Source organism: Eptatretus burgeri, chromosome 4 (assembly GCF_056783735.1).
Source record: "Eptatretus burgeri isolate ZD-2024b chromosome 4, Ebu_testis_v1, whole genome shotgun sequence".
Lineage (NCBI taxonomy): Eukaryota > Metazoa > Chordata > Myxini > Myxiniformes > Myxinidae > Eptatretus > Eptatretus burgeri.
This window is the reverse complement of record NC_140964.1, coordinates 137,734,106-137,747,212: the sequence shown is the minus strand read 5'-3', so window position 1 is coordinate 137,747,212 and position 13,107 is coordinate 137,734,106. Positions and strand designations below refer to the sequence as shown.

The window sequence follows — 13,107 nt, the reverse complement described above, 5'->3', positions numbered from 1 at the left end:
ACGCCTACTTTCTGCCACAAGTGACCTGCATGCAGCTGATGCAATGTATCATAGAGATTGTAGAGATAACTTCATGCCTCCAGCAACTATTCTGAGAGTTACGAATAAGAATAAGAATGAACAAGTTAACAATAACCATAAGGTGTATGATTTTGTGGTACATATCATGCTAATCAGATCCGAGCAGAGTACGGACATCTACAGACATGTACGAGTTCTATTTAGAAAAGGGTGGGGAGAGTGACATAATGAGTAAGAGAAAACTAATTCAGTGCTTGTCAGATATTATGGGTAAAAAGTTACTTGTGTTGCTTAATCCTGGCTTAGCTAGCATCCTGATGTTCCGTTCTCGGGCAGCAGAAATGGTTAAACTGGTGGAGGATGAATCTGATAGTTTGGACTTGCAGCCTGTTGCAAAACAAATTGTGAATGAATGTAAAAACCTTGAATCAGATGAGTGCAAGTCCACATACAATCCTCACATTAACTCCAATATTGCCAAGGCTGATTCCAGTCAGACAATGCTCGATCTGCTGTTACTCATTTCACCAAAACTACATGGCCTTCCTGGCTACTTCATTGGTAACATGATAAGCTATGTTGTTCGTAATTAATGCACTAGTTTACTGCTAGTGCTCGGTGTTCTTGTTCATGACAAGGCACTGATTTCAGTGCTCAGTAAGTTTCTAATCACATGCAACTATGATGAGCTATTATGCTTCAGAACATCTGTTGCTCTTGTTGCTGCCAAGAAGTACAAGAATAAGGGTGCAGTATTTGATGCACTCAATGGTCTTATCCAAATTGTCATTGATAACTTTGATGCTGAGGTTGCCTCACAGAATGGTCTTTCCTTGATTCTCTGCCAGTACCCCAATCAACCTCATGCATATGATCTCCTGCTGGAGGATCAGATCATCCGACGCATCTGCAAGCAGGAGATGCAGCTTCCTATCCAGATGTCAGTTCCTGTACACACCTACACTGGTCCGAAGAAACCTGACATCATTGCCTCATTTTGGTATGGTTCACATACACCTGATCAGCTTGAGATTGTGGCAAGATTGAGTGTCCAGCAAGCCAAAACTTGGACTTTGAGTTCTTTCAGAATGTGACCTTGTCAGAGAAACCTATGGCATATGGAGGGTTAATGGCAAAGGTGGCTCGGGAAAAGAATCTGACCATACAGCCTGGATCCATCATTGTCTATCAACCCCTTATCAATATGAATTCCTCAGACCATACAACCATAAAAACAGCCATGATGGAAGGAAAGAGGCTGTCCAATGCTTCTGGCCAGCCCTTCACACTGCTTCCAGCTGACCAGGCAATATACAAAATGATTGTTGATAATTTGTGGATTGACCGTGAGGGCCAGTTTGAGAGTGTATATGCATGACTTGGGGGCATTCATATGCTGATGAATATTGTAGGCACAGTGGGAAAGCTGATGCAAGAGACAGGACTCTATGAGATTTTGGGAACTGCCTTTGCTTCAGTCCAAAAGATGATGTCAGGAAAGCGGTATCCTCAATATGTCCATGCTCTGAGGATGGTCGTGGAAGTTCTACTTGCCAAACACATCAAAGCCAAGGAAACACCTGTTCAACTTGATAAGTTTCTCCTGTCTGTGTCCAGACAATCAGCAACTTCAAAACTGTGGGTGGATAACCTCATCCAACCTGTCTTTCTGATGATGATGTTTACACGGGCAGAAAGATAATCTGACTGGAACCTTCATCTCTACACAACTCACAAGATGGTCGATTATTTCCATGCTGCAGGCCATGTCAACTATGCTCGGTATGGAACATTCTATCTGTATTGAATACTCTCATTTCTTGAAGATGTCCGATTGCATTTTCTTAAGGGTGAGCACACAGTTGGCCGAACTCCAGGAAGAGTGAACCGCATCTGCACTGATCAAACCATCGAGCCGACTACAATGGAGAAGGGGCACAATGCAGGGGGGCCTTGTCGCTCTGGCAACATCATGAACCCAAAAGCTGAGGCTCGTTGGGCATTAGCTCTACCAACTGAACTGCGGCTGAAGCAGGACCTACGAGAAATGACAGAAACACAGCACCAACCGTATGATGGAAATGCAAAGCATAAGGAAGAACTGCCTGGGCACATCAACTCAGATGCAGTTGACCATGATAAGCTGAGGTTAAAGATTGATACTGTTATTGACCCTCTTAATCCTGCTGGTCACCCCAAGAGCGGTCCCATTAACATTGTGACAGGTAAAATTGCCTATCCAGCTGTGAACGTACACCACTCTCTTTATCTTGGCAGAGTTTCTCGTGAGACTTATGAAAAAAAAAGTCTCCCAGCAGGCTATCATGTCCCCATCAATGCAGGTGTCAAAACAATGGCATACTCTGGATCTCAATCCAAAGCTTCATCAAACCTGGTCACTAACCCTGATGCCTCATCAACCGTGCACTGCCACTGTTGAGCTCTGGGGACATTGATCTCCCAGGTATGTTTGCCACTGAGCTCTCAGAAGTGGTGACATCGCTATTTCAAGCAAATGGACAGATAAGAGTAGCAACATATAAGTCCAAACTCATGCAACGTCTCGCCAGTTTCAAGTCATACAGAACAATCCCCAAGCCACACACTGTCATCATTGATGGAGTAGCCATGTTGTGGGCCATATATTGGCCTGCTGATGGGAGAGTGCATGACCTAGTGAGTGGTGTGGCAAGCTACCTGGCCCGTCAACTTACTTCATCTGTCCAGGGTGTGCATCTCATTTTCAACCGCTATCGTGAATTCAGTATCAAGAGTGGAACAAGGGCAGCACGAGCGCAGGGTATGAACAGCACACCTGCTAATGCAGGAGACACTAATAGCAAGCAGTTCATGCTCACAATGGATTCACCACTCCCACCACAAACAGTTTCTCTCAAAGTAAGAGACAACAAAGTGCAGCTGATAAGTCTCATCACTGATAATATTTGTGAGTATGTTAAAGGCTACATATCTTCACACCAGTACATAATTGTCTCAGGCCAAAATGATATCCCCATCAAACTGACAGCAACTTCACCAGAGCCTGAGGATTGTGAAGATCTTTGCAACTCCCATGAAGAAGCAGATACTATAATGATTCATCATGTGGTTGAGAGTGCGAGCAAGAATAGAGCCGTGACAATTGATGTCAGATGTAACGACACAGATGTGTTTATCCTTCTCTGCCACTCTAAAGATGCTCTCAACTTCAGTGCAGATATATTTATGGTTCCCCTGTCACAGAAGATGAAGCCAATTGATGTTAACCAGACTGTAATTGCACACAAGGACATCATACCCCACCTACTGTCAATGCATGGCATCACAAGCTGTGATACGGCCAGTAAGCTGAAAGGCATTGGGAAAATCACGGCACTGACAGCACTCAAAGGTGGCCATTTCCCTCCACCACTGGGAGATCTCAATGTGTCACAAGAGGATCTTGTCAAGGAAAGAACCTCATTCATTGGAGTATGTTATGGTAATCCTTCAACACTAAATTCCATGTCAGAACATCGGTTTCAGAGGTGGAAGAGCATGATGAAGGGCAAGTGCAAAAACTTCAAACTTAAGACCCTCCCACCAACAACAGAATCCTTCACACTACATATTCTTAGAGCCCATTACCAGGTGGCAGTTTGGCGTTCTGCTGCATATCCTGATCATCCAGACATGGACCCCTCTCAATATGGATGGGAGAAGGATCTCATCACCAGAAGCTTAGTACCAATTCAACTTCCTCCCAACACTCCCATAGCACCCAATGGCCTTCTAAGAACCCTTTGTTGCAGCTGTGATTCAGAAGAATCCTGCAAGACAAAGCGTTGTGCCTGCCACAAGAACAACACAGGTTGTGCCATTTTCTGCAAATTTGTAGAGTGTGATACAGGATGCCATAATCCATTCACTTGTAGCTCAACAGAGGATCAAGATGATGCTCAATCCATGGAGGAAAATATTGGGGATGAGGATGAAGATGAGGGGGGGGGGGCTGAGGTATGAATTGAAGGTCACTACTCACCTTGCTAAAAGTCTTCCACATATGCCTCAATATTATTACTTGATGCTGTAATTGTATTAGCCCTCTGTGTGCTGAGTCTAACAATAAGAGTGCATTTTCTGATATGAACTGAATACATGTACTTACTCTGGATTAGCACTAGCTCTTTAGAATTGTTAGTCAAAATGATTTATTAGTCAAATTAGTCTCCAGTTTTGGAGACAGTTTTATAGTTACACGATGCTTTGCAATATGGCATTTGCTATTTAGAGTATTACAATGCTAATACTCTAAATACATAATTTTGACTAAATATACGATTTGACTATCGTTTGGTAAAGCCGCTGTCACACCTTGACGTTTTAGCCAGCGTATGCCGACGTATGAAAAAATTGGCGAATACGCTGGCACATGTCCAATACGTTATGGGTAAGTTTTGTATACGTTAAGAGCACGCTGAAGCACGCTGGCATACGTCGTAGTACGCCGAGCTCGTCGACAAATTTTGTGCATGCACAAAATTTGTTGACGTATGCCAGCGTATGACTCGCACGTTCCGCATACACTGGCCATAAGTTGTAGGCACGTTATGCGATCGTTGATACACGTCGACACACGTTACTTGTAAGTTACTTATAAGTCAAAATACGTCAAGGTAATGTTTAGCGTACCCGAAACTTATTTCTAACCTATGAGTAATGTGCTTTGAACCAATGTGTAACGTATCTCCAACGCATAGTGACGTATGTAGACGTCTTTGACGTCTTCCAGACGACCACAGAACTTACTGAACGTGTTTCTAACTGACAGCTACCGTATAATGGCGTATTGGCAGTGTTTAGGGGAATTAGTATATAAAAATGGGGTTCACAGGAGGAACCCCTCAGTGTTCCAGACTCCATGATGAGCTGATGTCCATGTCATCCGAGAGATGGAGGATCCGGCAAGGCTGAGACGAGAATACCTACTAGCTGTCCTCCAACATCAACATGACCTCATCAATTTGACACTGTCCCAGTTGCATGCCAATAGAGCCAGGAGAAGAAGAGGTGAACGGAGAAGAAGGAACTGGGTGAGACCATGGATTGGGAGGCAGTTATGATTTGAATCGTCGAGCGGCAGCCTTTTAATAGGCTACGCCATGTGATCGTCGGCAATACGCTGCCGTGCTATGCATAAGTTAGACTATCGTTGGGCATAAGTTGTGAACGCCGACAACACGCTAAGCATTCGTTGGTACAAGTTATCTATAAGTTATCGAAACGTTCTGTGTACGTTACTAATACGTTATACATACGTCCAACTCATTATGAGTACACTATTACACGCCCAAAACTGGAAAAAAAAATAGTTCAGCGTACGCCAGCGTTTTAGACAAATTTTGATACGTTGCCATAAGCTGGCTAAATCGTCAAGGTGTGACGGGGGCTTCAAGATCATCTATGACAGGTATCACTCTTTTGATTTATTAAAATATGGTATTATGGAGTACCCAGACAGGATAATGTGTGTGACCTTGATTTTTACAGTAAGACATTTAGATTCAGTTGGGCGATTAATATCTATTCATTATAAATGTTTAACATTAAACATTTGTGAATGATGTCTTATGCTTAAATGTGAATGGAATGGTTATTTTTTTTCTCTCCAAATTTGAGATATTGACCGCAACCTTAACATGTGACCTTCATGTCCAATCACAAAAATAATGTCATCAATAGATTTCTAACCCACCCAATGCCCAATCCCCCCAAATAGGTAGTATATGGTGAATTTGTGACACTTAGTTCAAAAAGTTTTAAAAACAGGCACTATTAAGACAGTCATCTTTGAGAAATACATTGAAATGATCATTATTCACGAATGAATGACCTTGACCCTGTCATGTGAGTTTCACCTAAAAATGCCAAAAATAACATCATATTTGAATTCCCAACCCCCAAAACCTCCCAAAAAGAGGTATTACATAATGAATTGTGACACTTAATAACAAAGTTACCAAATAAGCAGTATTATGGTGGCCATCTTGGATGCCATCTTGATTAGTGGGTTTTGCCAGGCAGTAGTACTCCTCCGGTACTCATCAGTTTCTAAAAGTATACAATCTAAGGAGTCAAAATCAATCAAAATGTCATATAATATAGGTCTTCCGCTGCAAGGTTGGGCTGATTTTGCCTGATTTCCTCCAGACTATCACACCTTTTTGGCTGGCATATTCCAATGCCGATAATCATGTCTATTTTTCCTTCTTTGTCAAGATTTTCTTTGTTATGTTGATTCTCTCTTCTTGGGTCATCCAGTTTATGTCTTCAATTGCTTGCTGTCTTGCTTTGTCAATTATTTCCTTTATTCTTTCCTGTGTAGTGATTCTCTCTTCTTGAATTATCCAGTTTATGTCTTACACTCTTCTATGGATCCTCATATGCATCGTCAAATGGCCCTTATGAGAGAAACCTTTATCACATGTGGAACATTTGTAAGGTCGATCTCCTGTGTGGATCTTCATGTGCTCATTCAAATAGCCTTTATGAGAGAAACCCTTATCACATGTGGAGCATTTGTAAGGATGCTCTCCGACATGGATGTTCATGTGCCTCTTCAAATTGCTTTTGTCTGAGTAACCTTTATCACATGTGGAACATTTGTAAGGACGCTCTCCTGTGTGGTTCCTCATATGAATTTTCAAAACGGTTTTTGCAGAGAAACCTTTATCACAGACAGAGCATTTGTAAGGTCGCTCTCTTGTATGGATCCTCATATGCTGATTCAAATTGCTTTTGGTCACAGAAACCATTGTCACAGACAGAGCATTTTTAAGGTCGCTCTCTTGTATGGATCCTCATATGCTTATTCAAATTGCTTTTTGCAGAGAAACCTTTATCACAGACAGAGCATTTGTAAGGGCATTCTCCTCTGTGCTTCCTCATATGCTCATTCAGATTGGCTTTATCAGAGAAACCTTTATCACAGACAGAGCATTTGTTAGGATGCTCTCCTGGATGTATCCTCATATGGTTATCCAAAATGCCTTTATGAAAGAAACCTTCATCACAGACAAAACATTTGTAAGGTCGCTCTTCTGTGTGGATCCTCATATGCTTATTCAAATAGCTTTTTCGAAAGAAACATTTATCACATGTGGAACATTTGTGAGGACGCTCTCCTGTGTGGATCAACATGTGCATACTCAAAGTGCCTTTTCGAGAGAAACCTTTATCACAGACAGAGCATTTGTTTGGATGCTCTCCTGGATGTATCCTCATATGGTTATCCAAAATGCCTTTATGAAAGAAACCTTCATCACAGACAAAACATTTGTAAGGTCGCTCTTCTGTGTGGATCCTCATATGCTTATTCAAATTGCTTTTTGCAGAGAAACCTTTATCACAGACAGAGCATTTGTAAGGGCATTCTCCTCTGTGCTTCCTCATATGCTCATTCAGATTGGCTTTATCAGAGAAACCTTTATCACAGACAGAGCATTTGTTAGGATGCTCTCCTGGATGTATGCTCATATGGTTATCCAAAATGCCTTTATGAAAGAAACCTTCATCACAGACAAAACATTTGTAAGGTCGCTCTTCTGTGTGGATCCTCATATGCGAATTCAAATTGCTTTTTGCAGAGAAACCTTTATCACAGACAGAGCATTTGTAAGGGCATTCTCCTCTGTGCTTCCTCATATGCTCATTCAGATTGGCTTTATCAGAGAAACCTTTATCACAGACAGAGCATTTGTTAGGATGCTCTCCTGGATGTATCCTCATATGGTTATCCAAAATGCCTTTATGAAAGAAACCTTCATCACAGACAAAACATTTGTAAGGTCGCTCTTCTGTGTGGATCCTCATATGCGAATTCAAATGGCCTTTTCGAGAAAAACCTTTATCACATGTGGAACATTTGTAAGGACATTCTCCTCTGTGGGTCCCCATGTGTATTTTGACGTTTCTTGGTGAAGTAAAATCTACACTGCACATATTATACTTATAATGTGTTTCTCTTTCAATAACCTTTCTGGGTTTGTTTAATTTAATATTAATCTTTGTGCTGTTTTCACCAGACGTAAATTTGGATTTTGAAGATTGTGAGTCTTGTTTCTTCAAAATAGAAATCTTCTTAAATGTCACACTGCTCCTGGACCTTATCTGCCCAATTGGATTTCTTGGTTGTTCTACAAAAACAAGCAACAAGAAGTTACTATACTTACTTTTTGTCAAACTCAAAATATTTAATGATTTCAATTTTTTTGTAAACCCTGACTTTAAAAGATTGAACATTCATATTGTAAGTTTCTGCTCACCTGTTGCAGAACAGACAGGACTGCCATTTGTCAAATTAACATTTGAATCTTCCTTTGCAGAAGTTTCTGAGATAGATGAACCGTTGTCTCTCCTGTAAATGTGGAATCCAGACGACACGTCACCTGAATACAATGAAAGACATGAAGTTTAAAACACTGCCAAATATAAATCCGGTCAATAGGTGGTATGCAATCGATGTCACTTTCGCCGCAAGAGCGAGGCTCCATTATGCTGCCGCCATTACAGGATTTGAATCAAGGCGTTTTCAACGAGAAATAAACATATATATATATATATATATATATATATATATATATATATATATATATATATATATATATATATATATATATATATATATATATATATATATATATACACACACACATATATACACACATCCACAATATATATATATATACATATATATATTGTGACGTCCACGGGACTTGAACAGTCCCGCCAACGTAGAATGAGCCGAAACGATGGAGGTGGTTTATTTATTTATAACCCAAAGATGGTGGTTCTAATCGCTCTACCGCAAACGGGACGAGGAAGGTGGAACGAGTTGCTTTTCACTGAGTTGATAACGTTTATTCCTCTAACCAGAAATAACAAGACTCGGCAAGAGGAGGGATCCGGGGCGATTCGACGGGATGGTGGTGTGAGTTCGGGCGTGGGGAAAACACAGACAATTCCAATGAATATACAAATCTCAAACCCTCTAAGGCGCCAGGTACACACACACACACACACACACACACACACACACACACACACACACACACACACACACACACACACACACACACACACACACACACACACACACACACACACACACCGTAGCTGGTCCTGGTGGTCAGGCTGGCCCGTGGTGCAAACGCAACAGTCCCTGGATTGGCGTTGGACGAGCTGGCCTTGCTCTCGTCAGGGGGGCAGGAGAAACCGTGGTGCTGTCGACCTCCTGGTCTTGGCCCAAGTCTGCTCACAGCCGCCAGGGAACCAGTTCTGGTGCCAAATTGCGAGCAGGAGAGGGAGGCAGGTCCGCCCGCCGTTCGACCCCGTACTCCGAGCCAGCAGAACCCCAGAGCCAACCAAGATGAGGCACGAGGCTCAGGAAGGCCTCGAGACACGATGAAACCAGGGCCGAATCAGCGCAACAACACAGCACGCTCCCAGCACAACAGCCTCCACCAGAACGATTTTCTGCACCGATCTTCTTACTCTTCCTTTTCGACCCCGAACAGAACCTTTTTATCCTCCCGTCCTCGTCACTTCCAATCGAGCCGTTTTATTGGCCCTGCGCCGTCGCCTTCCGCCAATCGTGATCACGGGGCGGAGCCATCCGCAGCACTGTCCTGTGACGTCACGGCAAGCCTTCAGGGACTACTAAAAGGGGTTTACGCAGACACACTTACCCTATCCCGTGTCCCTCTCTAATTACGTGACAATTATCATTTCCCCTTGAAGAAATGGATATTTACTAGACAACTTATCACCACTGAATTGCTACTTATTACATCGAGATCCTGGTACACTCGAACAGCATGGCATACCTAATTAAACATCCTAATTACCCTTTGAATGCATACCCCCCCTCAAACGTAACACTGCCCCCTCCTCTGGTACCGCAGCTCCTGCAAGGTATATCACAGGCGCTACCGTACCAGCCTTAACACTTACTGACTCACACCTATTTAACCTAACGAAATAAAGTAGGAGGGGCAATGGGCAGCGAGTCGCAGCAAACTTACCTATCCTGCTTAATGTACTACCCCTTATGGCCTTATCCTCGCCTAAACAATCATTCATTTTTTTTATTATTATTTTTATTTTATTGTATCACATGAGAGCACTGAGCGAAGTTGCACTCCATCCTCTGGATCATCGCTCTTGCCCAACACTCTTCCAGTGATCTGGGGAGTGGAAACAAAAGGTTCCACAAAAAAAACCACAACACTTATACTTTACATTCCTACTCTAAGCCTTCACGACACTATTCACGGGATATTTACACTTGACCGCATCCCCCAGTGGATGCTAATAGACCCAGCGTTACCTGGGGAGCCAATTTTCAAATTTGCTTGCCCCAAAATTAGGCGGACATCATGCCCTTGATGCACATGTCAAGTTGTGCGGGATCGAGTGGGACTCACACATCTTCACAACACTCACACCATGGTCATCATCACATTTCTAGGTCATGGTCCCCATTTTAATGATGCAGGCTGAATCCAGTCATGGCCGTGGGGTGGGTTACCACAAGATGATGGGGGCATCTCAGGTGCAACCATGCCCACAGGTAAGCTTTAATCCAACCCGGACGTTTCTCCGCCCCGCTCCCTTTGATTCCCACCCCCCTGGTAGCCATCAGCTCCAACCCCGTACAACACACTGGAAGGGGTCTCACTGGCTCCTCTGGCCTTCCTGGGTCGCCAAGGTCCTACCCGCCTTGGTCGCCCAACCAGACCCTCCCCCAGTTGCCTCCAGACACGGTCACCATTAGTCACCAGGGGTGAATCTCCTTGAAGGGGGTCGCAATTCCCGCTCACCGTGAGCTTCAGCAATCCCTGCGGACAAGCACATCATCCCCACCCACAAAACCCACATGACTCCCCCACCCCATCGGCCTTACATGTGACACCCGCATTTATAACACTTCACCGACCATGACCTTCCCTGTTACCACACCATGTCCAATAAAAATCAATGTGTGCACCATACATTTCACTTCTTAACTTGAAGCAACTCACACAGCACTTCTCCTCACCCGATCCACGCACCAGCCATTGGACAGCCACTCGTGCCCGCTTTGTTACCAATTACCCATTGTCCTTATTGGCACTCTAAAACCCAGCAGCACTTACAAACACATGCCAATTTTCCCACAGTTCATTTTTTTTTCCACCAAAGGAGGCACTTCGCCACAATCTCACCAGCCGAGCATGGCCCGATATGCTCAGCCCGATCTAGTCTCCCCGACCCCCGACAGTGATTTCCGGACTCGACCTATGTAAGGGCACCTCGGATAGACCTGGCGGTTCAGCAGGAGGATTCATCCTCTCCTGAAGCATTTGGGTAATGCCAATTTCTCCCAGCCCCCCTCCCTGATCCCGAATCTCCGCCTGTCGGATCGTCACCGATGGCCTCTCAGGCACCAGACCCGGCCGCCTCCACGAGGCCAGCCTGGTCGCGCACTCGGCCAATCGGTGCACGGTGGAGGGATCCTGTAGCTCCACTAGCGCACGGACCTCAGGGTCAGGAAGAGCAGCTAAAAATTTCTCGAGTGCCAGTCTGTCCCACGCCTCCACTGTAAGGTCCCTATACGCGATCCTGACTGATTGGTAAATGTCCTGTGCCAGCTCCTGCACTGTCTCACCCGGCTTTAATCTGCGGTGCTGGAGCTGGGCCCGCACCAGATCACAGTTCGCTGCGAACCCAAACCGACGGCTCAACGCCTCGCAAATGTGGGAGCTGGTCAACATCCCCTCCGCGATCACGTTTAACACATCTGCGGCTGGTCCCCGCAACGTTGCCACCAAATTCCCTGTACGTTCCCACTCATTCCACCCGTTTAGTCGGGAAATACACTCAAATTGCGTCAGAAAAGCTTCAAGGCTCCCCTCCCTGACCCGTCAAAATTTACCAGGGGGATCACTTTTACAGTGGCCCGCTTCCCAGTTTCTCCCTTGTCCGAATCCAGCCCAGGGATCAAACACCCTTGTGGCTGCGTATCCAATTTCGGAGCCCACTGTGGCCAAAGATGTTTTGTGGTGAGGGTCTCATGGGTCAATTTTGCCTCCTGTTCCAAACGTTGAATGGACCGATTCACCTCTTCCCGCAGGATCTTCTGGGCCCGCACAACCTCCTCCAAGGCTCCGTCGCGAGTTTGTAGCTGCTCCTCAACCAACCCGGACACTCTACTTACAAAAGACGGCTCTACCAGGCCTTTATCCAAGACTTCATCTTGGCTCATAATTTTGTCTTGTTCGTCCAAACGAGCCTCCAATCCTTTTACCTCCTCCGCCAAATTCATCCCTTGCTTCCTCAGCTCTCCCCACTCTTCTACTTGCAGCTGCATACGAGCATCCACACAGGCACGATGACGTTCCAGGCTTTCATCCACTTTATCAACCCAAATGTTCGTTGCATCAATTTTATCTACCAATTTTTTCCGTATATTTTTCCCCTCCAATGTAATTTCTACCTTTGTTTCCTCCAATCTATCCTCGAATTTACTTTGTATTTCCCCTAATTGAACATCCACACACTCCTGCATCTCAGTTTTCATTTTCTCCATCTTTTCCCCCAATTCATCCCTCATTAAATCAATCCGTGCACCCAACTGTGCCCCCATTACCCCCAATTGATCTGTCATTTCTGCCATTTGTGTCGTCATGTCTGCCCTCTGTGTCACGAATTGATTTTCCATTTGTGTCGTCATGTCTGCCCTCTGTGTCACGAATTGATTTTCCATTTGTACCATCATGTCCGCTATTAAACGTTCCAACAGTGTATGGATCGTCATCGCACCGGTTTCCGGCGCTGCCGGCTCCATTACGGGCAATGAAGGACGGTCCACGCTCGGAATGGGGGAGGTTTCGATCCCACCCCCGTCTCTCCCTTCTTCCCGTGACTCGCTGCCAGACACGTGGCCTTCCTCCTCAAACATCTGCACATCCGCCATGGTGCAGAAGTCCCGTTTGCCGCCAATTAATTTGAAAAATCCCGCCAAAATTTTCCCACGCTTTTCTGTAGTAATTTTATATTCCAATTTGT

The 13,107-nt window shown here is 44.5% G+C and overlaps 2 protein-coding genes across 6 annotated transcripts in view; both read right to left on the bottom strand.

Moving 5' to 3' along the window:
• LOC147029212 (uncharacterized) overlaps positions 1 to 13,107 on the bottom strand; it is a 299,659-nt gene that overhangs the window by 187,033 nt on the left and 99,519 nt on the right. The gene's annotated exons all lie outside the window — the stretch shown is intronic.
• The window catches only part of LOC147029209 (uncharacterized), a 159,569-nt gene continuing 153,031 nt past the window's right edge, over positions 6,570 to 13,107 (bottom strand). For both annotated transcript variants that reach the window (XM_085876434.1, XM_085876435.1), the window contains 2 exons: positions 8,325 to 8,447; positions 6,570 to 8,195 (listed from right to left, as the gene is read on the bottom strand). In XM_085876434.1, coding sequence (XP_085732560.1) covers positions 6,835 to 8,195; positions 8,325 to 8,447 — 1,484 coding nt within the window. In that variant the 3' untranslated portion in view covers positions 6,570 to 6,834. The remainder of the gene's footprint in view (positions 8,196 to 8,324; positions 8,448 to 13,107) is intronic.